We start from the raw sequence: 26,334 nt of genomic DNA, 5'->3' as shown, positions 1-26,334 counted from the left end.
CACACGGGCGGCCCCCCTCGCGCTCTGAAAAGCGCTCGCACCAACGCAGGCGCGCACTCTGGCGCGGGAGGCGCCCCCGCTCCGGCTCCGCGTTGGGAAGCGGGGGCGGCGGGAGGGGTCGGAGACGTCGGCCCCGCTCGACGCGCCGCAGTCGCCGCAGCCGCCGCAGCGTCGGGACCGCGACCAGCGAAGCCCGCGCGGGGGCTGCCGCCGCGGTGTCCTCTCGGCGCGGGGCGCCCGGAGCGAGGCGGAGACCCGCTTCAGCACCGCGGACAGCGCCGGCGGCGCGGGCGGAGCGCCGGGCAGCCCCGCGCGCCCCGGGAAGCCCCCGCCGGCCCCAGGCTCGCCGCCCCCTCCGCTCTCGCAGGCGTCCCGGGACTAAGGCTCCAGGGAAGACGTGGCGCCCTCGGCTCGCGGGAGCCGGCGCGCGCAGGACGGCCGGCGCGTCCCGCTGGGAATGCGCCAAGGGCCCCGAGGTTGCGCTGCCCGGAGCCCATGAGCACCATGCGCCTGCTGACGCTCGCCCTGCTTTTTTCCTGCTCCTTCGCCCGCGCCGCCTGCGACCCCAAGATCGTCAACATCGGCGCGGTGCTGAGCACGCGGAAGCACGAGCAGATGTTCCGCGAGGCTGTGAACCAGGCCAACAAGCGGCATGGCTCCTGGAAGATCCAGCTCAACGCCACCTCCGTCACCCACAAGCCCAACGCCATCCAGATGGCCTTGTCGGTGTGCGAAGACCTCATCTCCAGCCAGGTGCCCGCCCCCCCCAGGGCTCACGCTGGGCCAGCTCCTGCCCCTCCCCCGCCGCCCCGCCATCCTCGCTCCTTCACCCTCGAGCCTCCCGCCGGCCCGCTTTCATCCCATCCTTTCCTCCCCTCTCTCCCTCCCCCTGGGAGGGGACTCGGAGGGCTGGTCTCGCTGCCCGTCCCCCATCTTAGCCCCAGACCGGTCACCTGCCACCCTGGCTTGTCATCACAAGGGTTCCAGGGCTCGGGGAGCAGATTGGTGTGTGCAGACCTGTGGCCATTTGGCGGGTGGGTGTCAGTGTGGGGGCGGGCATGCTGCGCCTGCCTAGGAGGTGCTGGTCCCAGCTACATGCAGGACCGCAGGGCGTGAAACTGGATGGGGCCCGGGGCCATCTTTGTTCCTGCTTCCAGGGCCTCTTCCTGTCCTCCTCGCCTTCCCACCCCTCTCGGGTCTGCCTGCCATGGGAAGTGGCCCAGGCGGGAAGCAGGGTGCTCCACGGGGCGGGGGTGGGGACTGCATGAGGGGGGAGGCATCTGGCAGCCGGCACTGCGGGGGAGGACACGACTCCAGGATTGTGCCTGTCGGAGCTGTCCGCCCCTGGGCGCACTGCCTGCTGAATTCCAATGAAGCTGTGGGATCACTGCAATGCAGCCCTTTACGTAAGAGGCGAGACCAACACCGGGCCCTGCCTTGCTCACACACGCTCACCTGACAGGCTCGCTACACCCATGGGCAGGGCTCACGCGTGCACACATATTCATCCATGTTTGGGCACTGAGATGCCTAGACTTACGCGAGCACCCGCTCACGCACACCAGCATCCCACAATCAATTGCACACGCTCATTCATACCGACACCTGCCCCCCCATGACTATCCATGGACACACATTCTTGCACCACACTCGTGCTCACACACACTCACTCAGGCATCTGTGTGCACATGCACATACACACGCGTTGTGGCATGCAGTTTACACATGCATACCCAGCACACACTCATGAGCACCTGCGTGGTCACATGCGTGCACACACACGCCTATGAAGACATCGACCAGGCAGGGTGCAGAGTGGAGCGGGGCTGGGGGGGGGAGCAAGAGCCGGTCCAAGCAGCTCCAGCTGCAGAAGTCAGGTCAGCGCTTTACTCAGAAAGATCCCTGTCTCCACCTCACCAGCCACCACCATGCTCCAGCCCAGAGCACCACAGGGACAGGGGGGGCTGGCATCGCTGCGCAGGGGAGGGGCAGGAATATGAGCAGTCAGGTAGGGCCCTTTCCCCCCTCCAGCTGACAGCATGGCTGCCTGTGGGCATGGTTTTCCCGGGAAACAGCCAGTGCCAGGAGCAAAGATGACAGCAGCAGTTGTCACCTACGGTCACACCCTGTGGGCCAGGCACTGCCAGGCATGGCAACCATCGCCCCCACCACGTGGGACGAGCACACCCCCAGCCCCACCTGCACAAGCATGTAGGCTTGTGGACCAGAGAGGGGAAAGCAGAACTGGGACAGACACAGGTCCTTCCAATGTGAGGGCAGCACGGAACTGCCAAGCCACCTACCCCGTATCCCTGCCCCAGGGCCTGAGCCATCGGCTTCAGACCTGTCTGCAGGTGCCTTGGTCCAGACAGGAAGGCTGGGCTTCCTTGAGGCCGTGGTCAGTGCTGTGTCAGCACCAACCTTGCTCCCACCCCACAGGGCTCAGCCTGCTGTGGACAACACCAGCAAAGGGGCCCAGGCCTCTGGGGGGGGGCCTCGCCCAGCTTCTGCTAGTGTTTGGTCGGCCATGTCCAAGGCAGGCCTTCTGAAGCTGCTTCCACCTGTGGAACCATGGCCTCCGTCCATCTCTGAGCAGGATGAGGCTCAGGGGGTGGTCTGGGTGTGGTTCTCCCATGAGGGGGCCTCGCATAGAGCTCCAGGACGCCAGAAGGACAGGTCTTTGCCCTCCCCCCTCAAGGTCTCACTACCCACCTCTCGGTGACCCTCCAGCCTGTGTGGGAACCCGGGACAGGGGAAGCATGGGGAGGGGATCTGTCGACTCCCCGTGGGTTTTCTTGGTCCCTGGAGTCTCGCCCTGCTTCTGCCTCACCCCCATGCTCTGTTTACCCTCAGGAGGTGCTATGGGGTCTGGCACTCCTGCCGCGTGGGCAGGTGCCCCCTGGACACCCAGCCGTTCGTTCAGCCTCTGCTGCTTCTGGAGATCCCGCTCCAGTGCAGAGCCCCGCCTGCCCCTGCTCGAGCTGACCCTGTCCCCTGTGTCCACAGGTCTACGCCATCCTAGTTAGCCACCCACCTACCCCCAACGACCACTTCACTCCCACCCCCGTCTCCTACACAGCCGGCTTCTACCGCATCCCCGTCCTGGGGCTCACCACCCGCATGTCCATCTACTCAGACAAGGTAAGCCTGACCGCTCGACGGGACCCGGCCAGGGGCCACAGGCGCAGGTGCTCAGACCAGGGGCTCTGGGCTCCAGGTGTGGCAGGGTGATGCATTCAGCACGCCCACGCATTCCCACCCCACACACCCCTCGTCTCGCGGACACACTCACCAGCACTCATGCACACCAACACACGGACGCACAGACACAAATCTACACACTCACACCTACACACACTCCCCGGGACACTCGCACACTCTTGTGCACCCACACACTCACATTCACGCCCATCGGCACAGCATCAGACACTCACGCTCACGTGCCCGCTCCCACCCCCCTCAGTCACACTCAGACCCTCCCACACACACACTGACACACAAGCCCACCCACACTGCGGCAGACAGCCCACCAACAGGGGACAGGTGCCAAGAGCAAGCCCTCAGAGGCCACAGAGGTCCTCATGGGCCAGAAGAAGGCATAGACAGGGCAGCTTCCTGCACAGCAAGACAGGTGGACTTTGGAGAAGGTGGGGCTGCAGGAGGAGGAAAAGCCCAGAAGGGGCTGGTACAGAGGCAGCAACGAGGGCGTGGATACCAGCCCTTCTCACAGCAGGGCAGGTGCAGCGGGTGGGGGGGGGGTGGCTGGACGAGGAGGCGGCTCGTGGCCGGAGGGGCTGGCCTGGGGGCGGCAGGCACCACCACTCAGCATCATCGCCCCAGGCTGGGGTGGGGGACACATCTGGCTGGAGCCGTGCAATCCTGGAGCGGCAGCTGAGAGAGCTGAGAAGTCACTGAGTCAATTTTGCAGGCAATACCCCCACAGCGGTGGGGAACTTGGACTAGTTCACACCACTCTCCCACAGTGTCTGCTTGCGACTCTGGGAGGATTGGTCAGCTGGGGATGCAAACTGGCCACCAAGAGGCTGAGAGGGGCAGCGCTGCCCTACGCATCCCTCCCTGCCTGGGGCCACCTGCAGACGCCTGAGAGGCCAGAGGCAGGGCTGTTGGAGGGCGCTTCCCAGCTCCCCCCCAGCTTCCCCAGCTTCACACTGCTGGGGGCCCTGGGTCCGAGATAACACTTCCTGCCCCACGGAGGGCATCTCAGCCGGGGATGGGTTTGCCTGGGGGCAACAGGGAAGCAAGGCCAGATGGGGGTTCTCTGGGACAGCCCATGGGAGGAGGCCAGTGGAGGCTGGAGCAGCCCCCAACTCCTGTGGCACAGAATTCCCCACCCCCAGCAGAGGCCCCCAGCCAGACAGCTCCTGCCCACACCTCCCAGCCTTGCTGCCTTCCTCTCTCCGGGCACCAGTCCCCTCGTAGACAAGTGGGAGAAAAATTCCTCTACTGGGGAGAGGCTGGAAAGGGGAGCCCTCTCCCAGGGCAGGAATCAGCCCATCACGTGCCCCACCCAGATCCAGGTTGTGGCCCCACTCCCCAGCCCAGCGTGAGGGCAAACCTCATGGCCAAATCTCCGAGTGCCACCTCGATGCCACTCATGGTACCCACCCATAGACCCATCTGAGCCCAACACGTGAACCACAAAGGCTGGGCCAGAGCCAACCCAAGACCCCAAAGGCAATCCCCTTGCAGCTCTGTCACCTGTTGCATGACAGACAGAGGCAAAGGGGCATTACTATTATTGCTATTGTTATTTTTGCTTTTGAGGGCTGCACCCGCAGCATATGGAGGTTCCCAGGCAAGGGGTCCAATCGGAGCTGTAGCCACCGGCCTACGCCACAGCCACAGACAGCAACGCAGGATCCCAGCCGTGACTTCAGCCTACCCCACAGCTCATGGCAAAGCCGGATCCTTAACCCACTGAGCGAGGCCAGGGATCGAACCTGCAACCTCATGGTTCCTAGTCCAATTTGTTTCCGCTGTACCTCGCCAAACTCCCAGAGGGGCATTCTTGCACTCAGATTCCAAGGCCCCAGGAGGGAGCAGGCGAAAGAAGAACCTGGAGGGCTCAGAGGACCCCCAGATGGGTGCGGGTCTGAGCTGCGGAAGGCGGAGCCTGCTCCACCCCCCGCCCCAGCAGTTAGCGTTAGAGAAGCAAGGCTGGGCCAGGCCGCTAACAACCCCTGGACTTGCCCAAGAGTGAAGACTTCCCAAAAAGACTAGTTCTGCGGTCTGGGAAGGAGCCGGTGGGATCTCGGAGAGGCTCACGTCAGCACGAACTTTCCGAGCCCAAGCAGCCCAGCAGGGGCTGTGGCCGCTGCGGAGGTGGGGAGCCACCCAGAATCAAGGCCGCAGGCAGGGTGCTGCGAGCCCCGAGCCTCTGTGTCTCGGGCTGGACGGGAGGAGCGCGGAGGCGGCCGGTGCGCCGGCGCCCCCTGGCGGAGGTCGCGGTCGCGGCCCCTCAGCCTGCCTGTGCCCCGCAGAGCATCCACCTGAGCTTCCTGCGCACCGTGCCGCCCTACTCCCACCAGTCGAGCGTCTGGTTCGAGATGATGCGCGTCTACAGCTGGAACCACATCATCCTCCTGGTCAGCGACGACCACGAGGGCCGGGCGGCCCAGAAGCGCCTGGAGACGCTGCTGGAGGAGCGCGAGTCCAAGGTGAGGCCCGGGCCGGGGCGCCCCGCGCAGGAGCAGGAGCCGGCGAGCCGCCGCTGTGTCTGTGGCCCGTGTGAACACCCTTCTCTTTCCATCGTGCATGGTCAGCACCACTACGTCTGGCGAGCGCCCGCCCCAGCCTGTCCTCGGCTCATTTCACTCGCTTTTGCCATTAGTCGAAATCTCCTTCGTGTCAGTCCCTGCGGGGCGAGGGCAGGACCACCTGGAGCTCCGCAAACACCCCGCCCCGCCCACGCACCCCTCCCGCCGCCCCGCGGCGCCCACAAGTCCGAGGCCGAGGCCGGGCAGGGAACGCGGGGCGCCGCCCCCGCCCCTCCCAGCCGCTCCCCTAGGGCACCCACTCAGTGTGACCGCACCACGTACCCCGTCCCCCCTCCCCGAGGGACCCAGTCCCCTCTCTGCTGTGACCCATTCCATGTTCCCGCGCTGGCCTCACTCCGCCGCAGCCCTCCACCTCCCTGCTGCCCATCACCCTCACCAAAGCCCCATCCCCGGCCATCTGCCCCCCCACCCCCCACCCCCAGTCTTGGCCCTGCCCCTCGTCAGGCTTCCCCGTCCCCGCTGCACCTCGGGCCCCTCCTCTCCTCACCACCCACCAGGGGGCGGCCTATGACGCCTCCTGGGGACCCATTAGACGCCGGGCTCTAACTGACCCTTCTGCCCCAGCCGCGCCCCTGGCTGTGGGCTGTGGAGAGATCAGAGGGGCGTTTCGGAGGGTCCAGGCGACCCCCACCGCCCCTGCCCGCCCCCACTGCCGGCCTGAGGAGGAGCTGGTGCTCACAGAGGAGGCCCAGGGCCCCGCCCTTGCCCTGGGCGCTCAGCACCCGGGCCATGGCCCCTGGGTTGGGTGGAGGCCAAGCTGGGCAGAGAGGGAGGGAGGCCCAGGCTCGGGAGGGCCCGGGAGGCCAGACCAGCGGGAGGCCGGGAGCATATGCTCTGCCTGCGAAATCAGTTGGCTTCACTAAGCTGAGTGCCAACGCGGGCCCTGAAGGGAATGGAGGGCCCCGGCCGGGGGTGGAGTCAGAGGGGAGACCCGGAGGGCCCTGGGGGTCCTGCTGTGGGGGACTGGCTGAGTCGGGGAGGGGGGTTCCAGGCCCGCAGGGCCTCCGGAGACAGCACCCCAGCCCCAGATGGGCGAGTCACCTCCTGGTGTGCCCGCTGTGGCCGCACACCTGCCTGGGGCATGCTCACACACCTGCACACCCAGCCACACACACCCCCTCTCACAGGTGCACGCGGTCGCCCCCGAGACAGTCCCTTCACGCTCCGCTCCCCCTGCCACAGACTCAGACCACGCGCGCCCTCCTCGTGCCCCCACCGTTCAGCCCAGGCTGGCGCACGGCACCGGCCCACAGGCTGGCTTGCCTTTGACCCGCTCGCCCACACGCCCGCACACCTGCCCAGACACACAGCTGCTCAGGCGGCACTGGCCCCTACTCCCACCCCAGCACAGGCCAAGGCAGGCTGTGCTCCAGGCAGACACCCACTGACCTGCACGGCCTCACCAACTCCGGTCATACCAGCCCTCCAGCGCCCATGTGGGCCGATGGGGCCGCCCATCTCACACCAGTCAGTGGGAGCAGAACACCCAGACCTCTGAGGGGCACAGGGGGGTGCTGGGAGGGAAGGGAAATAGGGGACAGGGCTGGGGGAGGGGCTGTCACCCCCGTTCAGGACTGACGTAGGTGGGCTGGGAACTGCTGGGGCCACACAGCAGGTGCATGTCAGGGGCGGGGCGGGGGGCAGATGGGACCCCCAGGGGATGCGTTTGGCCTGGGCACAGACAGGGCCTCCCTTTCTCCCGAGCGTGACCGTTTCCAAGAGCACAGCTCCGTGGCAGGGAGCCTCCGTGGCCCCCGTGGCCCCTTGTCCCCCAGCACCGCCCCGGCCCCCAGCCCGCCCCGGGCCTCGGTGTTTGCGAGCTCCAGGAACGTGCCCGTCTGCAGACGTGCCGAGGAGGTGGTGTGATTGCTTTAGCGCCGTCATTTTCAACCGTTTATAATCTTCTTCTGTGTCTGCATATTTTCTCTGTGCACATTATTCATCAGAGTAAAAAAAGGAACTATGAAAACCTCGACCAACTGTCCTATGACAACAAGCGCGGACCCAAGGTATATATGCATGGACGTGCACGCCACCCACCGACTAGGGAGCCCTGGCCTCGGCGCCTCGGCCACGAGGGCCGCTGTCCGGCCCAGCGCGCCGCGCCGCCGGCCTGCGCAGAGAGGAGAGGAGCTCGTGAGGCAGGCAGCCGTAGGCAGGAGAGGACAGGTGCCGGCTGCGGGGGTGCCTGCGGCCCACCCCCCGTGGCCTCGGCCTGCGCCCGCGAGGCAGGCCCGGCCGCAGAGGAGCTGCTCTCTGGGAAGTGCATGCGAATCTCTGGGACCCCCAGGGTTTCCTCGTGGAGCCCAGGAGGGAGCCCACGGCCCAGCCGCCCGCCTGCCTGCGGTCCGGGCCGCTCCGGCAGGGCCTGCGGACCAGGCCCGAGAGGAACTCCCGTGGTTTTGAAAAAGTCGGCCCCGTCTCTGCTCCCGATTGCATTCCAAAACTGTTTTCTGTTTCCTGTCCGCTGCACGCCTCTTTCGGAGTCTCGGTCCACTTCAGCTTGCATGCTCGGTGCAAAAGTGAGGCCAGGAGTGAGAGGTGGAGAGAGGCACGCAGAGCAGAGAGTGAGCCCAGGCGAGCGAGCAGGCTGAAGAAAGGACGAGCGAGGCCAGCCGGGCCTGGCGAGGAGCCAGGAAGGCAGGTGGACAGAGCAGGTGCAGGTGCAGGTGCAGGTGCAGGTGCAGGCCGTGGCAGCCCTAGCTAAGCTGCCTCGGGGTTCCTAGCGGCTGTGGCTCGACTCTTGCCCCCGAGGCGCTGTGTGCCCTACCCCGGCCACCTGCTAACACTCCCGCTCACACCGCAGGCTGAGAAGGTGCTGCAGTTCGACCCGGGGACCAAGAACGTGACGGCCCTGCTGATGGAGGCGCGGGAGCTGGAGGCCCGGGTCATCATCCTCTCTGCCAGGTGAGGCCCCTCCGCCCGCTTCACCCAGGGCCAATGTCGGGCATCAGCCTCTAAGACGCCCTCACAAAAGACAGCTGTCCGGCACGAGCACACTGGGCCTTGGAGATGGGGCTGGACATCCCCGCCCTGGGAAAAAGCAGACGCAGCCCTGGGGATAGAGGGGGCAGCACGGGGCTCTGGGAGCTGGGTTCAGGGAAAGGGCCTAGGGAGGGGACGTGCAGCCCGCAGGTGGAGCTGGGCGGGAGGACCCACAGTGGGAAGAAGCCGGGGTCCTGGGACCGAAGGGCTGGAGCAGCCGCAATGGGTGGTGCGGGAGGGGAACCAATTAGGGACCCTAACTCCAGGCTGCTGCCGGCTGAGCCTGGCCCCGACTGTGACCTTGGGGATGAGCCCACGGTAAAAAATCTCCCTTTTTGCAAATGGCTCTGTCCTCCTGGGAGGGGAAAGCCCAGGTCACCAGAATGGGAAAAGGACGAGCCTCGCCCCATGAGACATGGCCCGACCCCGCTGTCTGCCTGTCCCAGAAGCTGTGCGGGCTCCAGCGGTGTGGAGGAAAACAGCAGGGGCCACCCTGCAGCAGGCCAGAAAGAACCAGCCACACTCTGAGCAGCAGGGCAGGTGCCTGTTGGCATGGTCAGTCAACAAACCTTTGGTCCAGTGCCAGGTGCACCCCTCCTCCTGGGACAGAGCAGGGGGCGGCCAGCCAGGGCTCCTTGGGCTGGAAGGCAGGGAGCAGCCCCTTCTCGTATTCAGTGGGGCCAGATGGCTGGGACAGGTCAGCACAGATCTCCCACTGTCCTCTGCCTGTGTGCACAACCACACGCTCACACACACAGACATGAACACGAATCACACACACACGTGCCTTGTGTGATGAGACCCATTTCCACCCACACATACACGCGTCCATGCCGGACGCACAGGACCCGACCCCCCCAGCTCCAGGAAGCCAGGCTGTCCCCCGGGATCTCCTTGACCTTGGCCTCCAACCCGACACACTTGGATCCTCCTCCCGAGGCCGCTGGGAGCATTTTGCAGGACGAGTCCCACGAAGTCCGTCCTACTCTCTGACGCTTTTCTACTGACTGCCTCGGAGTTTCTCCTTCGTTTCCAAAACTTAATTTTTTTTCCAGGAAATCGACAGAACAATGTAAATCAATGATAAGTTAAACAATTTTTAAGAAAAAATTTTGTTCTGGAAACTGTCCTGGAGTCAGTTACTTCCATGAACCATGTCCAGGTTGATCAGGCCTTTGTCTGTGACTGTTCCATCAATTTACACGGACACAGCAGGGCTGCGGGCTCCCCCCAAGTCCAGCGTCACAGACCTGGCAGACAGGCCTCCCCGCCAGGCTTTGAGGGCACAGCTGACAGCGGGCTGCTGCCCTGACATGCACAAACCGGTGTCACCGGCCGTCTTGGCTGGATACCAGCTGGACCGACTCTTATTCTGTCGCTTCCATCCCAGGGCGGCAGTTCCATTCAGAGCAAAATGAGCAGCTGCATTTCTCCCTGGGGAAACTGGGGGTGGGCCCCCCGGACCCCTGGGGCCATCTCGTTTCCAGGGCCGGTAGTTGTGAAGCTCTCTCGGCACTCAGACAATCTGCCCAGACTCTCTGTACCCCGCTGCCCACTGCCTGAGAGGAGCAAAGTGCCTGGTATGGTCCAGGTCCACCTAGGCCAGGCAGGGATGAGAAGGCAGTGCCCGCAGACTTGGGGTCCTTGTCCTGTGGACCCTAGAGGACTGGGTCCACAGAGGCTTGCCCATGAGGACACACCAAGAGCTTAGGACCACGTGTGCCCAAAGGGCTGGGCCTGTGCTCTGCCCTACTGGTGGCCCCAGCCCTGGGCCCGGGAGTGCACAGCTGCTTGTGTGGACCCCAGAAGGGGAGCAGGAGCCCTCACCTCTCTACAGTGGCATCTGCCGCGATGCTCGGGGCAGCTCCCAGGCACGCGGTCCCAGAAACATCTGACCGACCAGAAAGCTGCCAGCCCCTCACCTCACAGGTTCAGACATGGAGACCAGAGAGGGTATGGCTTGTCCAGGAAGTCGCAGGAGCAAGGGTGCAGGGGTGGACAGTCCCCGCACAGACCTGACGCTGCCACTTACCACCTGTGCCCTGGGCACCTTGGTTTCACCTCCTGCCACAGGGGTAGCACTAAGGCCTGCTCACAGGGATGATGTACGAATTAACTGAGAGAGTCCATGGAAAGCATTCAGAATAGTGCCTGGGACCCGGTGAGAGAGTTATCAATCGTTAATGACCCAGCCCCACATCTCATGACCCCTAACCCTGCCCACCACAGGCGAAGGGCCTGCAAGAGACCCTGGGAAGCTCTGGGGGTCTGGGCCCCACCCCCATCACCTCTGTGGGGGTCTCCTGGCCCAGATGTGGTGCAGGCTGGGGGTGGGGGCCGGGGTGGGGGCCTCCCCCCACCTCTGCAGTGTCTCCCAGCCTGGGTCCCGTCAGGGGAGGGGCTGGGAAGAGGCAGGGGCAGACCACACTGCAGGAGGGCCCTGGAGTCTGGAGCCGCTGCCGCGGGCCACGGGTGGGGAGGGTTGGAGTCCTGGCCCGTCACCCCCCTCTGCCCCACAGCGAGGACGACGCTGCCACTGTGTACCGAGCAGCCGCGATGCTGAACATGACCGGCTCGGGGTACGTGTGGCTGGTCGGGGAGCGCGAGATCTCCGGGAACGCCCTGCGCTACGCCCCAGACGGTGAGTGCTGGGCTCCCGGGGCCGGTGGACAGGAGCCGTCCACGGGCTCTAAGCAGACACTCCCCTCAGGCATCATCGGACTGCAGCTCATCAACGGCAAGAACGAGTCGGCCCACATCAGCGATGCCGTGGGCGTGGTGGCCCAGGCAGTGCACGAGCTTCTTGAAAAGGAGAACATCACCGACCCGCCGCGGGGCTGCGTGGGCAACACCAACATCTGGAAGACAGGGCCGCTCTTCAAGAGGTAGGCGGGGCCGCTCTTCCCACGTGGGCGGGGGCTCACCTCTGAGGTGGGCGTGACCGCTCCTCCCGTGTGGGCGGGGCCTCACCTCTGAGGTGGGCGTGGCCGCTCCTCCCAGGTGGGCGGGGATCGTTCTTCCCAGGTGGGCGGGGCTCACCTCTGAGGTGGGCGTGGCCTCTCCTCCCAGCTGGGCGGGGCCTCGCCTCTGAGGTGGGGGAGCCTCCGTTCTGGAATTGGCCCTCCTCACTGGGTGGTCCCGCCCAGCTTGCTGAATCCTACAGATCAAGCCACCGTCCCCAGTTTTCTCCTCTACCTCCACCTCCCCTCCGCCAGCACTTCCGTCTCTAGTGCGAAAATCATTTGCCGCATTTCCCACGCTGACACCGGTGCCTTGAAGGTCATGGCTGGCGTCATGGCTGCCTTCATGGCTCCTGCCCCCACCTTTTAGCGCTGCAGCCCACCCTGAGACCCCACCCCACTCCCTAGGGTGGCTAACAGCCCTGGGGAGGAGGGTCCTGCTGCAGCTGAGGATGGGGAGCGTCCTCAGACACTGAACGCACCCAAGCCGTAGAGAGACGGGGTTAGGCGGAGGCCCAAGTGGATGGCAGAGTGGGGCAATAGCCAACTCACAGAACCCTGGATGACATGCCCCTCGGGGGGCAGGGAGGCCCCGCCCATCCGCAGCACCCCCACCCCCAAGTAGCATGTGCAGAGCCACAGTGCCTGGTGGCACAACAGGAGTACACATACAACAGGCAGCATATGTGCACACAGGCACCTGCATGTGTACACAGGCAAATTCACACACGTGCCACAAGTACGTGCTTCTGATTGCACCCCACACAAAGATCTTGTGTGCACACATATATGGCCCAGTGGACACCACACACACACACACGTAGGTGTGCGCAGGTGGAAGACGGGACCTCAACCCTGCCTCCCCTGCTCGCTGGTGAATGGGCCACTGCATCCCTCTGGGCTTCTGCCTTCTCAGCTATTGAGCCAGGGCAGCTGCTCTAAGAATCAAACACCCCAACACACAGAAAGCCTTCAGGGAGTTCCTGTGGTGGCGCAGTGGAAACAAATCTGACGAGGAACCATGAGGTTGCAGGTTCATTCCCTGGCCTCATTCAGTGGGTTAAGGATCTGGCGCTGCCATGAGCTGTGGTGCAGGCTGGCAGCTGTAGCTCAAATTAGACCTATACGCCTGGGAACCTACACATGCCGTGAGTGCGGCTCTGGGAAAAAAAAAAAAAAAAAAAAAAAAAAAAAAAGCAAAATAAATAAATGACTAAATTTGGAAAAAAAAAAAAAAAAAGCCTTCAGAACAGGACTCAGCACCCTGGAGCTGCTTGGCTGGCCCGGCTGTGCTGTCCATCTGGTGCTGGCAGCCGGGCCCGCCATCCGCCAGACTCACAGGGTGAGGGTCTGACATGCCCTGAAAAGTCCAACCCCCACCGCCCTGTCCAGGGTGCTCATGTCTTCCAAGTACGCGGATGGGGTGACCGGCCGCGTGGAATTCAATGAGGACGGGGACCGGAAGTTTGCCAACTACAGCATCATGAACCTGCAGAACCGCAAGCTGGTACAAGTGGGCATCTACAACGGCACCCATGTAGGTGGGGGTCATGAGGGGGTGGGGGCTGGGGCCTTAGGGTCCTGGGGCCAAGACCCCTGCGTGGCCACCCTCCATCTCATACTCCCACCCCCAGGTCATTCCCAACGACAGGAAGATCATCTGGCCGGGTGGAGAGACAGAGAAGCCCCGAGGCTACCAGATGTCCACCAGGCTGAAGGTGGGGCCTGCCGCGCTGGCCTGGGCTCCACACCCATGCACTCCATCCAGCCCCTCAGGGGCAGAGCGGTGGGCAGTGAGGTCACTGAAAGTGACTAAAGGAAGTGGGGACGGGGCCAGCAGCAGGATTGCACTGCAGAGGAAGCTGGGGAGTGAGGGGAGGGAAAGGAAGCTGCCAGTGCCTCCAGGGCTCCCTCCAGGCCCCTCCTGCCCCAACCCCACTTAAATCTGGGGGAGCCGGGTGGGCAAAGACTCCCCTGAGGATGAGCCAGTCAGAGGCAGAGGGACGGCCCGGTGGTCCTTCTGGGATCGTCAGCTTCAGGACTCTCTGTGCGGAGCCCTGGCCCTGGAGCCAACACCCCACATTCTTCCTCGCCAGCCCTCAGCCCCAGCCTCATGGCCTCTGGGTCAAGCTCTCCTTCCGAGTCTGGCCTCCCAGCAGCAGCCCAGGGGCTGGCTGACCCCTCTGTGACTCCCTGGGCTCTGGGAGCGACTGCCTTGGGTGGTCTTCTATTTATTTATTTATTTATTATTATTTTTTTTTAGTACCTCATTTTTTTTTTCCCCACTGTACAGCAAGGGGGTCAGGTTATCCTTACATCTATACATTACAATTACATTTTTCCCCCACCCTTTCTTCTGTTGCAACATGAGTATCTAGACAAAGTTCTCAATGCTATTCAGCAGGATCTCCTTGTAAATCTATTCTAAGTTGTGTCTGATAAGCCCACGCTCCCGATCCCTCCCACTCCCTCCCCCTCCCATCAGGCAGCCACAAGTCTCTTCTCCAAGTCCATGATTTTCTTTTCTGAGGAGATGTTCATTTGTGCTGGATATTAGATTCCAGTTATAAGTGATATCATATGGTATTTGTCTTTGTCTTTCTGGCTCATTTCACTCAGTATGAGATTCTCTAGTTCCATCCATGTTGCTGCAAATGGCATTATATCATTCTTTTTTATGGCTGAGTAGTATTCCACTGTGTATATATACCACCTCTTCCGAATCCAATCATCTGTCGATGGACATTTGGGTTGTTTCCATGTCCTGGCTATTGTGAATAGTGCTGCAATGAACATGCGGGTGCACGTGGCTCTTTTAAGTAGAGTTTTGTCCGGATAGATGCCCAAGAGTGGGATTGCGGGGTCATATGGAAGTTCTATGCATAGATTTCTAAGGTATCTCCAAACTGTTCTCCATAGTGGCTGTACCAGTTTACATTCCCACCAGCAGTGCAGGAGGGTTCCCTTTTCTCCACAGCCCCTCCAGCACTTGTTATTTGTGGATTTATTAATGATGGCCATTGTGACTGGTGTGAGGTGGTATCTCATGGTAGTTTTGATTTGCATTTCTCTTATAATCAGCGATGTTGAGCATTTTTTCATGTGTTTGCTGGCCATCTGTGTATCTTCTTTGGAGAAATGTCTATTCAGGTCTTTTGCCCATTTTTCCATTGATTGATTGGCTTTTTTGCTGTTGAGTTGTATAAGTTGTTTATATATTCTAGAGATTAAGCCCTTGTTATTTATTTATTTTATTACTCAAATGAATTGATCACATCTGTAGCTGTATAATGATCATAACAATCCAATTTCACAGGATTTCCATCCCACAGCCCAGGCACATCCCCTCACCCCCCCAACTGTCTCCTCCGGAGACCATAAGTTTTTCAAGGTCTGTGAGTCAGCATCTGTTGTGCCAAGAAGTCCCGTCTGTCCTTTTTTCGGATTCCACATGTCAGTGACAGCATTGGATGTTGGTGTCTCGTTGTCTGACTGACTTCACTTAGCATGATAATTTCTAGGTCCATCCATGTTGCTAAAAATGCTGGTCTTTCGTTCCTTTTAATGGCTGAGTCATATTCCGTGGTGTATATGTACCACATCTTCTGGATCCACTCCTCTGTCGATGGACATTGAGGTTGTTTCCATGTCTTGGCCATTGCAAATAGTGCTGCAATGAACACTGGAGTACATGTGTCTTTGCGAGTCGTGGTTTTCTCTGGGTAGATGCCCAGGAGTGGGATTGCTGGATCACATGGCAGTTCTATGTTTAGTTTTCTGAGGACTCTCCTTACTGCTTTCCACAGTGGTTGCACCCGTTCACAATCCCACCGACAGTGTCACAGGGTTCCTTTTTCTCCACACCCTCTCCAGCACTTACTGTTTGCAGACTTTTGGATGATGGCCATTCTGGCTGGTGTAAGGTGGTGGTACCTCCGAGTGGTTTTGATGTGCATCTCTCTAATAATGAGTGAGGTTGAACATCTTTTCATGTGTTTTTTTGCCATCTGTATGTCTTCTTTGGAGAACTGTCTGTTTAGATCTTCGGCCCATTTTTTGATAGGCTTGTTTGTTTTATTGGTATGGAGCTGCAGAAGGTGTTTCTAAATTTTGGAGATGAATCCCTTGTCAGCTGATTCACTTGCAAAGATGTTCTCCCATTCTGTGGGTTGTCTTTTTGTGTTGTTTAGGGTTTCCTTTTGGTGTGCAGAAACTTGGAAGTTTGATTAGGTCCCATTTGTTTATTTTTGCTTTTGTTGTCAATACTCTGAGAGGTGGATCTGAGAAGATGTTGCTGTCGTTTATGTCCTGGGGGGCCTTCTTGCTCACAGCTTCTCTTCCTTGGCCTGACTCCTCCATGCTCCTTTGGGCTCATCCCGGGCCCCCCCTCCTCCCAGGGTGCTCTCCCGAGACCCGCCCACACGGACTCACAGCCGCATGGGATGGTATCTTAGCTCACTGAATACAACCTCCCCAACCGGCCTTCTCCCAGTGTCCCCAGGTCCTCAAATGTCTCCTGACCTTGTCACCTTTCTGAGCTGACCCCTCGTGGCCTCTCATGTGGACCCCCTCTCACCTGGACCTGCACCCACCCCCTCAACAGGCAGAGTAGTTTCCCAAAGCCACTTTTCTGTCGTGTTGCAGTCGGAAAGTAAAACAGCCAAAACGGATGTCCAGGTGGCTTCGAGAGTCAGACGGCTTTTTGCAAATTTTTGGTCTCACTGATTGTGCACAAGCACACTGCTTAATTGTAGAAAACCATGAGGAAAATTTTAAAGGCAAATACGCTCCTTGAGAGCCCTCCAGCCCCCTCGTCTTAGCCGGGGCGTGGGCCTGCCCACCCTGCAGGCAAAGGGGCCTCTCCCACCAGCCCCTGTTCAGCTTGCAGGCTCAAAACCAGCGTCCCTTCCCCTGGGACCCCTCATCACAGGCCGGGCTGGGTTCAGCCCCCTCTGCCCATATCAGTCCTCCTCACCCCCCGGCTCCAGGGAAAGGACAGGGCCGAGAGCCCCAGCCCAAGCCCCAGGAGCCTCCAGACTGTAGAGGCAGGCCATGGGCGAGAGGGCCGCACCAGCAGGCGAAGGAGGAAAGGAGGAAGGACAGAAGGTCTGACCAAGACCCGCTGCCGGGGGAGGCCAGGGGTCAGGAGAGGCCCGCTGATCGGATGAGGGCAATGCCTGCAGGTCCCTGGTCCTGGGCAGGCTCTGAGTGGACCTGCCCCGTCCTTGGGGCAGGGGGCAGGCTCTGGGTCGGAGCAGGGAGTCTGTCATCCCTGACCAGTCTGAGAAGGGACCCAGGGCGGACTGGACATGCAGACGCCTCTGATGGAGGGACAGACTCTCAGGAAGCTAGACGTCTTTGGAACGCTGGGGAGGCCTGGGCCGCGAGGCCCCTCCTTCTTCCGGAGGCAGGGCGACTGGCTACTCGGAGCTTCAGAAGAGGGCAGAGTCGAGAAAGCTGGGAGGGGGGAGGCCTGGGGCCCGGTGGGGGGCGCGGCTGGGGGGCTCCCGGAGAGGACAGCCCCCAGGCAGCCCTGCGCAGGTGGTCCACCCTGAGCCCACCCCCGCCCCCGCGCCCCCCGCAGATCGTGACAATCCACCAGGAGCCCTTCGTGTACGTCAAGCCCACGCTGAGCGACGGCACGTGCAAGGAGGAGTTCACCGTCAACGGGGATCCTGTCAAGAAGGTCATCTGCACCGGGCCCAACGACACGTCGCCGGGCAGCCGTGAGTGCGGGGCCGGGGCGGGCGGCGGGGCGCGCGGGGCCGCGGCGCCCCCGGAGCCCCTGCTTACCGCGCCCCGCCGCCGCCGCTTCCCCAGCGCGCCACACCGTGCCTCAGTGCTGCTACGGCTTCTGCATCGACCTACTCATCAAGCTGGCGCGGACCATGAACTTCACGTATGAGGTGCACCTGGTGGCCGATGGCAAGTTCGGGACGCAGGAGCGGGTGCGTCCGAGCGGGGCCCTGGGAGCCGGCGAGGGACGCGGTCCAGGGGGGGCCCGGTCCCGCCAGGGGGCCGTCTGGGGTGGGCGTGGGGGGCCGCTGAGCCAGGGCGGCGTCCAGAGCGGGCGACCCCGGAGACGGGAGAGTTCGGGCGGGAGCGGGACCGCCGGCGTCCGCGTCCCCACCGTCTGTGTTGCCCCGCAGGTGAACAACAGCAACAAGAAGGAGTGGAACGGCATGATGGGCGAGCTGCTCAGCGGGCAGGCGGACATGATCGTGGCGCCCCTGACCATCAACAACGAGCGCGCCCAGTACATCGAGTTCTCCAAGCCCTTCAAGTACCAGGGCCTGACCATTCTGGTCAAGAAGGTGCGCAGGGGCCCGGCGGGGCGGGGCGGGGTCCTGGGCGGAGCTGGGCGGCGCTGACGGCCCGTCCGCCTGCAGGAAATCCCCCGGAGCACGCTGGACTCGTTCATGCAGCCCTTCCAGAGCACGCTGTGGCTGCTGGTGGGGCTGTCGGTGCACGTGGTGGCCGTGATGCTGTACTTGCTGGACCGCTTCAGGTGAGCGCCGCCCGCCCGGGGGCGGACCCTCCACCCGCGGGGCCGGCCGAGCGCCGAGGGGCGGGGCAGGGCTGCCTCTCCCGCCCTCTCCCGCCCGCCCTCTGCGCCCCCGCAGCCCCTTCGGACGGTTCAAGGTGAACAGCGAGGAGGAGGAGGAGGACGCGCTGACCCTGTCTTCCGCCATGTGGTTCTCCTGGGGCGTCCTGCTCAACTCGGGCATCGGGGAAGGTGAGGCCACGCCCGGCCCGGCTCAACCCCGGCCTCGCCGACCCGCGCGGCGCTGACCTTCCCCTGCCCGCAGGCGCCCCTCGAAGCTTCTCGGCGCGCATCCTGGGCATGGTGTGGGCTGGGTTCGCCATGATCATTGTGGCCTCCTACACCGCCAACCTGGCGGCCTTCCTGGTGCTGGACCGGCCCGAAGAACGCATCACCGGCATCAACGACCCGCGAGTGAGGCCCGGCCCGCGGGGGCGGGGGCGGGAGGCCAGCGGCCGTCGGGGCGGGGCCGGGGAGCAGCCCCGAGCCCCGCCCTCGGACCCCGCCCTCGGACCCCGCCCTCTGACCCCGCCCTCGGGCCCGCAGCTGCGGAATCCCTCGGACAAGTTCATCTACGCCACGGTGAAGCAGAGCTCGGTGGACATCTACTTCCGGCGGCAGGTGGAGCTGAGCACCATGTACCGGCACATGGAGAAGCACAACTACGAGAGCGCGGCCGAGGCCATCCAGGCCGTGCGCGACAAGTGAGGGGTGGGGAGGGGCCCCGGGCCGGGCGGCTGGACAAGGGGGCGCCCGCCTTCACAAAGCCAGAGGGTCCCGGCCGCCTGGGAATCACAGGAGGGTGGACGCGAGGCGTCCAGGCTGGCGGGGGCGGGGGGGGGGGGCGCTGCGAGGGGGACAGGGCAGCTGGGGCGCGCCGGCTCCAGCGACGCCCACCCCTGCCCACAGCAAGCTGCATGCCTTCATCTGGGACTCGGCGGTGCTGGAGTTTGAGGCCTCGCAGAAGTGCGACCTGGTGACCACGGGCGAGCTGTTCTTCCGCTCCGGCTTTGGCATCGGCATGCGCAAGGACAGCCCCTGGAAGCAGAATGTCTCCCTGTCCATCCTCAAGTGAGTCTGCTCCCTGCCACCTCGGCGCCCCACTCCTCCCTCCCCCGAGGCATGCCAGCGCCCAGCGCGCCCGCCTGCCCTGCCCGGCTCACTGCCCTGCCGCCCAGGTCCCACGAGAACGGCTTCATGGAAGACCTGGACAAGACGTGGGTGCGGTACCAGGAGTGCGACTCCCGCAGCAACGCCCCTGCTACCCTCACCTTCGAGAACATGGCAGGTGGGCCCCCCACCCTGACGCCCCAGCTGACGCCGGGTGGGCCCCCCGGGGACCCGCTGCCCGGCCAGCCCGCAGCTGAGGCGCTGGGTCCTGGCCCCCAGGAGTCTTCATGCTGGTGGCTGGCGGCATCGTGGCCGGCATCTTCCTCATCTTCATTGAGATCGCCTACAAGCGGCACAAGGACGCGCGCCGGAAGCAGATGCAGCTGGCCTTCGCGGCGGTGAACGTGTGGAGGAAGAACCTGCAGGTAGGGGGGGCCACCCTCTGAGGCCTGGTGCCCATGGCCCGGCCTGGCCCCGGCCCTCCTCCATCCCCACAGGCCGGAGCGCGGGTCTGGCTTCCAGGAGCCCGTGTGGGAAGGACTGGAGCTAGGAGCCGCAGCCAAGGGCAGCGCTGGCGGGGGGCCGCCTGCAGGTGGCCGCCGCCGCCAAGCCGGGCTCCAAGCGTCCGCCTGGCCCCTCTGTCTCCAGAGCCGCCCGCTGGCGCCCATTCCATAGGAAGGCAAACTGAGGCAGGGTAAGACAGGGACCCACCTGGGTGTAGCATGCCAGTCCAAGACGCATTCTGCCCTCGCCGCCCCACACCCCGCCTTGGCGCCCTCCAGGGGACCCCCTTCCCTGCTGCCCTGCTGCGTCCTGAGCTCCACTCTGACTCCCGTCTCGACTGGCCGGCTGGTCCTGCCTGGCAGCCCAGGCTGTGTCTGTGGGAATTTGCTGCCAGCGGGGGACAGGCTGCGTGTGGGGTTGGCACAGCCCACCGGGGATGGGCTGGTGCCCCACTGTCCTGCCCCGCTCTGCCCCATCTCTTCTCTTTCTCTGGGTGCCTCCCCAGAGCCTGCGTTCTGGGAGGAAGCTGGTGTTGCCGAGGAGGGCGGGGGGACAGGGATGCTGGAGCCCCCATGCCTCTCATCTGCCCACTCTTGCTCTTGGGACCTGGCCGCTGCTCTCACCGCTGGGCGCAGCACCATCCTGGCCGCCAGACCCGAGGCCGGGGCCCGGGAGCCGCCTCTGTCTCTCAACCGCTCCAATTCATCTTCAGCCCCTCAGCCCCTTCCAGAATCTTGCTGTGCTTCCTCGGGGGTCGGCGTGGCCGGCGGGGCCCGTGGGGCCCCCCCTCCAGTGCTCGGAGGGCTCCTCCTCCCTGGGACGCCCGGAAGCCAGGGGCGCCTAGGAGCCAGGCGGACCTCCCAGGAAGAGAGCCAGACGGGACCCCCAAGCCCAGCCCCAGCACGAGCAAGCTCAGGCCCGGGCCCTGGGCAGGAGCAGAGGCCGCCAGCACGTGTGCGCCGGCCGGCCGGTCCATCCAGCGCAGAGAGGCAGGCAGGAGTGAGGGCCCGCGTGGCCAGCCAGGCCGGGCAGCAGCCCCCAAGGAGCAGGCGGGGGCAGGTGTGGCCGCCACCTTAGCCATCTAATCACTTATACATATTCATTTTAGGATAGAAAGAGTGGTAGAGCAGAGCCCGACCCTAAAAAGAAAGCCACATTTAGGGCTATCACCTCCACCCTGGCTTCCAGCTTCAAGAGACGTAGGTCCTCCAAAGACACGGTAAGGGGAAGAGCGCCCAGTTCCACGTCTCCGACTCTGATCTCGCCTCCGTGTCTGTGTCCCGTGCGTCAGGCGTGCCCGCTCCCTCTCCCCGCCATCCCACCCCGCCTCGACCGCCGTGGCCCCTCTGCCCTCACCTCCACGTGCCCAGCACACCAGGTCTTCTCTCTCCGACTCTCTCGACCCTCCTCTGGTCTTTCTCCTGCCGGCCCTCGCCGGCTCCTCCTCCCGTGTGTCTCTGCGTTAGTCTCCCCCCCCATGCCATGACGCCACACACCATCTTGAAGCTGTGTCGTGTCGCTGGTCAGCCAGTCAGCCTCACCCCCTCGGGCTGTGCCCGGGGCCCCGGGAGCCGCCCTGTGCCAGGCTCCCCACCGTCAGGAGGCCACGCCACCTCTCTGTACGTCCGTTTCTCCAGCCCTCGCAGAGGGCCCAGCACCCTCTCTCCCTCCCTGCGACGTCCGTGGAGGGGGGGCTGTGGTGTCCCATCCGTCCATCTGTCTGGCTGCCAGCCCTGCCACCCAGACACCTGTCTCACGTGTCTCACCAGAGCCATGCCTGTTGCATCCCCTCCATGTGGTCTCTGTGTGGGCCGGGGCTGGGGGCCGGGCCTGGCTCCATCTGGGTGGACGGCTGGGGCCTGGAGTTGGAACAGGCCCCTGGCCACGGGGACCATCAGGTGGGGAACGGCGGGGGGGACCAGAGGCGGCGGCTCCCACCCCAGGCCGAGCAGGGGCCCTGCAGGAGGTGTGCCGGCGGCACCCGGGGTCTGAGAGGGGGCTCTGGGGCTCCCAGACAGAGGCCCAGGAAAGGAAGGTCTCCCCGGAGGAGACTCGTGCCTCAGCTCCCCAGCCCCAGCCACTCGCAGTCTAGGCCTTCTGCCCCGGGGCCCAGCACTGCCTGCCCTCCTGCCTGGGGCAGCCTGTCACTGCCCCAGATGGGCGTGGTCAGTCAGACCAAAGGCCCCGACCCCGACTGCCGCAGCCCGGCTAGGGAGCATCCCCAGGTGAGCAGGGGGCCACCCAGCCCTCAGCCCGGTGGCCTCCCTGCCGTCCAGGGCGGGCAGGCCTCCAGCCCACAGGAAGCCCCCAGTTCACGGGCAGCGCCACCCCACAGAGTCTTAAGCCCCAAGGCCGAAGCAGGATTTGCAGCCCCCACCCCAGCGCACGGGGAGAGGGGCAGACACAGGACCCAGACAGGGATCGGCCCAGAGCCATCTGAGTCCAGGGCAGAGCCAGCAGCCTGCCCCAAGAGGGGCCCGTAAGGCCTGGCTGCTCCGCTTCCCGGAGGTCAGCACAGGAGGGTGGGCGGACGGGGAAGGCCTGCGGGGCTGGGAGAACCGGCCTGGGGCTGTCCAGGCCCCTGGACAGCGGGCAGAGCCCGAGACAGGAAGAGGAGGGCCAGAGGGAGCAGAGCCGGGGCGCGGTCCCAGCAGGAGGGGAGCATGGCAGTCCAGCAGGCAGTGGGCCGCTTTCCGAGGGCACGACTGAGCCCCCCAGCCCCCGCCCGGAGCAGACACGCAGGCCCCTTAGCTGTTCGGGTGCAGCTCAGCCACCCTCACAGTCCTTTCCCGGGTCACGCTCCCAGCAGACTCCTTGCCCGAGCCTCCCCAGGGACCATCCTCCAGGCCAGCTCTGGCACCACGTAGCCTCTGGGGCTGGCCTGCCCCGCAGGGGTGACTGGGGACACTGCCCGCTGGCAGCTGGGTGGGGGAGGGCAGCCCAGCTCCCACCGGTTCGGGCTGGGCGCCTGCTCGGAGGGAGGCCTGGGTGGGGGCTCTGTCGGGAGGGGTGGGGTCAGTCCGGCTGCTGAGATCCTCTGCCTCTGTCCCGTGGCCGGTCTGGCCCAGGGCGGCACTGGGCGCTCAGGGCTGGGGTCCCTGGCGGCCGGCGGGGCCAGCGGGTATTGATTGTTGGTTCTTATTTATAGAGCACCGGGGGTGGACGCGGCGCTTTGCAAAACCAAAAAGACACAGTGCTGCCGCGACGCGCTATTGAGAGGGAGGAGGGCCAGCTGCAGATGTGTGCCCGTCATAGGGAGAGCTGAGACGCCCTGCCCGCCCTCCTCTGCCCCCCTCCCCCGCAGACAGACAGACAGACGGACGGGACAGCGGCCCGGCCCACGCAGAGTCCCGGAGCACGACGGGGTCCGGGGGAGGAGCGCCCCCCAGCCTCCCCCAGGCCGCGCCCGCCTGCCCGCCGGTTGGCCGGCTGGCCGGTCCACCCGTCCCGGCCCCGCGCGTGCCCCTGAGTGTCGGGCTAACGGGCACCTTGTCTGTGTATTTCTATTTTGCAGCAGTACCATCCCACTGATATCACGGGCCCGCTCAACCTCTCAGATCCCTCGGTCAGCACCGTGGTGTGAGGCCCCCGGAGGCGCCCACCTGCCCAGTTAGCCCGGCCAAGGACACTGAGGGGTCCTGCTGCTCGGGAAGGCCTGAGGGAAGCCCACCCGCCAGAGACTGCCCACCCCGGGCCTCCCGTCCGTCCGTCTGCCCTGCTGCCTGGCGGGCAGCCCCTGCTGGACTCAGGCGCGGGCCAGAGCTGAGCTGGCTGGGCAGGGCTGCAGGGCACTCCGGCAGAGGCAGGGCCCTGGGGTCTCTGAGCAGGGGAGACGGGCTACCTTGGCCCCCGGGCGGAGGGGCCTGGAGCAGAGACTGAAGCCCCATCCTTCCCCAGCCACTACCAGCGCCACCGTGGGGGCCCCTGGCCCCAGCTGGCGGGGTCGCCTCCTCCTGCAGCGCCCGCACCTCCCAGCCTCCGCTCCACCTCTCTCCTCTTCTTGCCCACACCCTCCTCCGCTGGACCCTGCCCTTGCCCACTGCAAACCCTGACCCCCCCCTTCCCCTGCCAGCCGGCGGCCGCCTCCCAGGGGCGCGCGCTCGGGCTCCCCACTGCCTCGCACCTTCTCCGGACTCCGCGAGGGCTGAGCCTTCTCTTGGCCTCCTCTGGCCTGCTGCCCAGGATGGGCCTCCCCAGACGCTAGCTCGGGACTGTCCTCAGCCCTGCGCGCCGCCTTGTACAGGCCCAGCCCTTCCCGTGTCCAGGCGCGTGCCTCCCCCGCTCCTCGTGCGCGACCGCGCGCTGCCCCGCTGCCCCAGGGGCCCGGCGCGCACCGACCCCCGACCCGGTGTGTGCAGTGGTGATGCCAAAAGGAATGTCACGAAACTTTCGCTCAGTGTCGCTTGTTGCCTGCAGGGAGTGTGAAAGAGGGGACCGGGCAAGAGCCGAGGGCAGCCGCAGCCCGCTCACGCTTGGGCGGTGCCGGCCGCGGGGCTCCCGGGGTCCGCGGGCGAGGCGGTGCCGGAACCGGGCTCCGGCAGTCTCTTCAGCGGGTGGCGGGCGGCGGCGGCGGCGCGGTGGCGGCGCGCGCGGCAGGCGGTGAGCAGCGAGCCCAGCCCCAGGCAGGTGGCCAGGCTGGCGAGGAAGGAGGCCGGCCCGAGCGCGTAGACCACGGCCAGGTCGCGCAGGGCAAGCGGCTGTGCGCAGCGGCTGAAGGCGGCGTCGGGGAGAGCGGCCAAGGGGCTGAACGTCAGGCGCCCGGGTGACACGCAGAGCAGCGTCTCGGCCTCTGCGGGACACGGGCGCGGCGTCAGGCGGCGGCGGCGGCGGCGGCGAGGGCCCGGCCCCGCCCGCGCTCCCGAGGGCTCACCTGGCGCGCTGCTCGGGTGCCGGCGCAGCCAGGCGCAGAGCGGGCGCAGCGCGCAGCCGCAGGCCCAGGGGTTGCCGCGCAGGCGCAGCGTGTCGAGGGCGGGCAGGCCGGCCAGGAGGCCCCGCGCGAGCGCCGGCAGCTCGTTGTCCCGCAGGTTGAGCGCGCGCAGCAGCGGGAGCGCGCCCAGCGCGGCGGGCTCCAGGCGCGCCAGCCGGTTACCCGCCAGCGAGAGGTCGCGCAGCGCCCGCAGTGGCACGAAGGTGCCGGGCACCAGCACCTCCAGCTGGTTGGCGCTGAGGTCGAGCTGCTGCAGCGCGCCCAGGCCCCAGAAGGCCCACGCGTGCACCCAGCGCAGGCCGTTCTCGTGCAGGTCCAGACGTAGCAGCGCGCCAGCGCCCACGAAGGCGCCGGGAGGCAGCGCCCGCACGCGGTTGTGGTCCAGCAGCAGAATACGCACGCTCTTTCTCAGGCCCCCCGGCACGGCGGGCAGCGCGCGCCCGGAGCAGTTGGCCTGGCCGCCCGGCGCGCACACGCACGCCTCCGGGCAGTCCGGGGCGCCCGGGGGTCCGGAGGGGGTGGCTGCTGGGAGCGCCTGGGTCCAGACTGGCCACGGCGACAGCAGCAGTAGCCACAGCGGCGGCAGCCGCCGCGAGAAAAAGGAGGGGCTGCCCATGGGGGCACCAGTTGGAGGCCAGCTGCCGGCGCGTCTCTGGAGCCTGTCCGTCCCCGGGGCGCCGGCACAAATATTAACTCTCCGGCCCAAGTGCAGGCAGTTCCTGTCCCACAGCTGGTCCCGCGCCTAGGGCGGAGGCTGGGCACACAGCCAGCGCCGGGCACTGCCAGCCACCTGTCCCGAAGCTCTGAGCTCTCCTTGGCTCCACTCCAGCAGCAGTACTGACAAGAAGCCACCCCTCTCTTGACCTGACCATGGGCGTGGTCCACCACCCCACACCCTGGCGAGGCCTGAGCAACTGGACCACACCGTCCGTCGCCCCCCCACCAAACTCAAACTCAGGGATGGACACACGGAATGGGACCTGGAGGGAGCCCAGTCTCCGCCTGTCTCTGGCACCACAACGTGATCCTGGCGCACACATGCACACGCAGTCCCATGGCGAATGACTGCTGGGGCACAAGCACCCTATTCAGCCCGAGCCCGGAGGACAGGCGAGGGGGGCAGAGGGCTGCACACCTGCAGAAGCGGGGGCATTGTCACCCCTGCCCAACCTTGCCCTCCAAGGACTCTCCCGGAACTTCAAGGAGACTGTGGGTGGCGCAGGGGCACCAGCCCAAATCCTCCTGTCAAACACTGCTCCCTCTGGAGTCACTGGAGTTGCATCGGTTCCCTGGGGTGGGGGTGGGTGGCAAGGGCCCACCCGGGCCTGCCAGCTTCAGGGACAAAGCAGCAGGAACGAGCCGGGCTGAGGCCACGACAGGAGGAAGTGGAAGGACCAGGGGTGGGGCTCCCTACCCTGGAAGGTGGACAGGAGGCGCCTAGCACGGGCACTGGGCACCCCACTGAGGATGAAGGAGGCGACCCGAGTGTGTGTGCCCACACCCCTC

The 26,334-nt window shown here is 64.9% G+C and overlaps 2 protein-coding genes across 9 annotated transcripts; one reads left to right on the top strand and one right to left on the bottom strand.

Moving 5' to 3' along the window:
- The first annotated feature begins 339 nt into the window (after window positions 1-339).
- On the top strand, window positions 340-24,292 carry GRIN1 (glutamate ionotropic receptor NMDA type subunit 1). Of its 8 annotated transcripts, none has more exons than XM_021081162.1 (21): window positions 496-753; window positions 3,007-3,141; window positions 5,502-5,678; window positions 7,745-7,807; window positions 8,605-8,705; window positions 11,303-11,424; window positions 11,494-11,668; window positions 13,136-13,280; window positions 13,378-13,461; window positions 17,328-17,469; window positions 17,564-17,691; window positions 17,893-18,057; window positions 18,133-18,251; window positions 18,367-18,479; window positions 18,553-18,701; window positions 18,834-18,991; window positions 19,197-19,358; window positions 19,466-19,575; window positions 19,677-19,822; window positions 21,010-21,120; window positions 23,416-24,292. In XM_021081162.1, exons 1-21 carry the CDS (start codon window positions 496-498, stop codon window positions 23,482-23,484), a joined length of 2,832 nt encoding a protein of 943 aa, XP_020936821.1. In that variant the 3' UTR covers window positions 23,485-24,292. The 8 variants fall into 8 exon arrangements, with proteins under 8 accessions (XP_020936825.1, XP_020936827.1, XP_020936823.1 ...); XM_021081161.1 differs by having other exon boundaries at window positions 23,050-24,292; XM_021081166.1 differs by lacking the exon at window positions 23,416-24,292 and having other exon boundaries at window positions 340-753; window positions 21,010-21,423.
- LRRC26 (leucine rich repeat containing 26) lies at window positions 24,289-26,250 on the bottom strand. Its single transcript, XM_021081191.1, has 2 exons — window positions 24,772-26,250; window positions 24,289-24,690 (listed from the first exon to the last, which is right to left on the bottom strand). The coding sequence occupies exons 1-2, from the start codon at window positions 25,442-25,444 to the stop codon at window positions 24,368-24,370; spliced, it is 996 nt and encodes a 331-aa protein (XP_020936850.1). The 5' UTR covers window positions 25,445-26,250; the 3' UTR covers window positions 24,289-24,367.
- Between the last annotated feature and the right edge of the window lie 84 nt (window positions 26,251-26,334).

Source organism: Sus scrofa, unplaced genomic scaffold, assembly GCF_000003025.6.
Source record: "Sus scrofa isolate TJ Tabasco breed Duroc unplaced genomic scaffold, Sscrofa11.1 Contig1206, whole genome shotgun sequence".
Classification (NCBI taxonomy): Eukaryota; Metazoa; Chordata; class Mammalia; order Artiodactyla; family Suidae; genus Sus; species Sus scrofa.
Note: the sequence above shows the minus strand (reverse complement) of the source record. Positions and strands in the feature narration are given on the sequence as shown.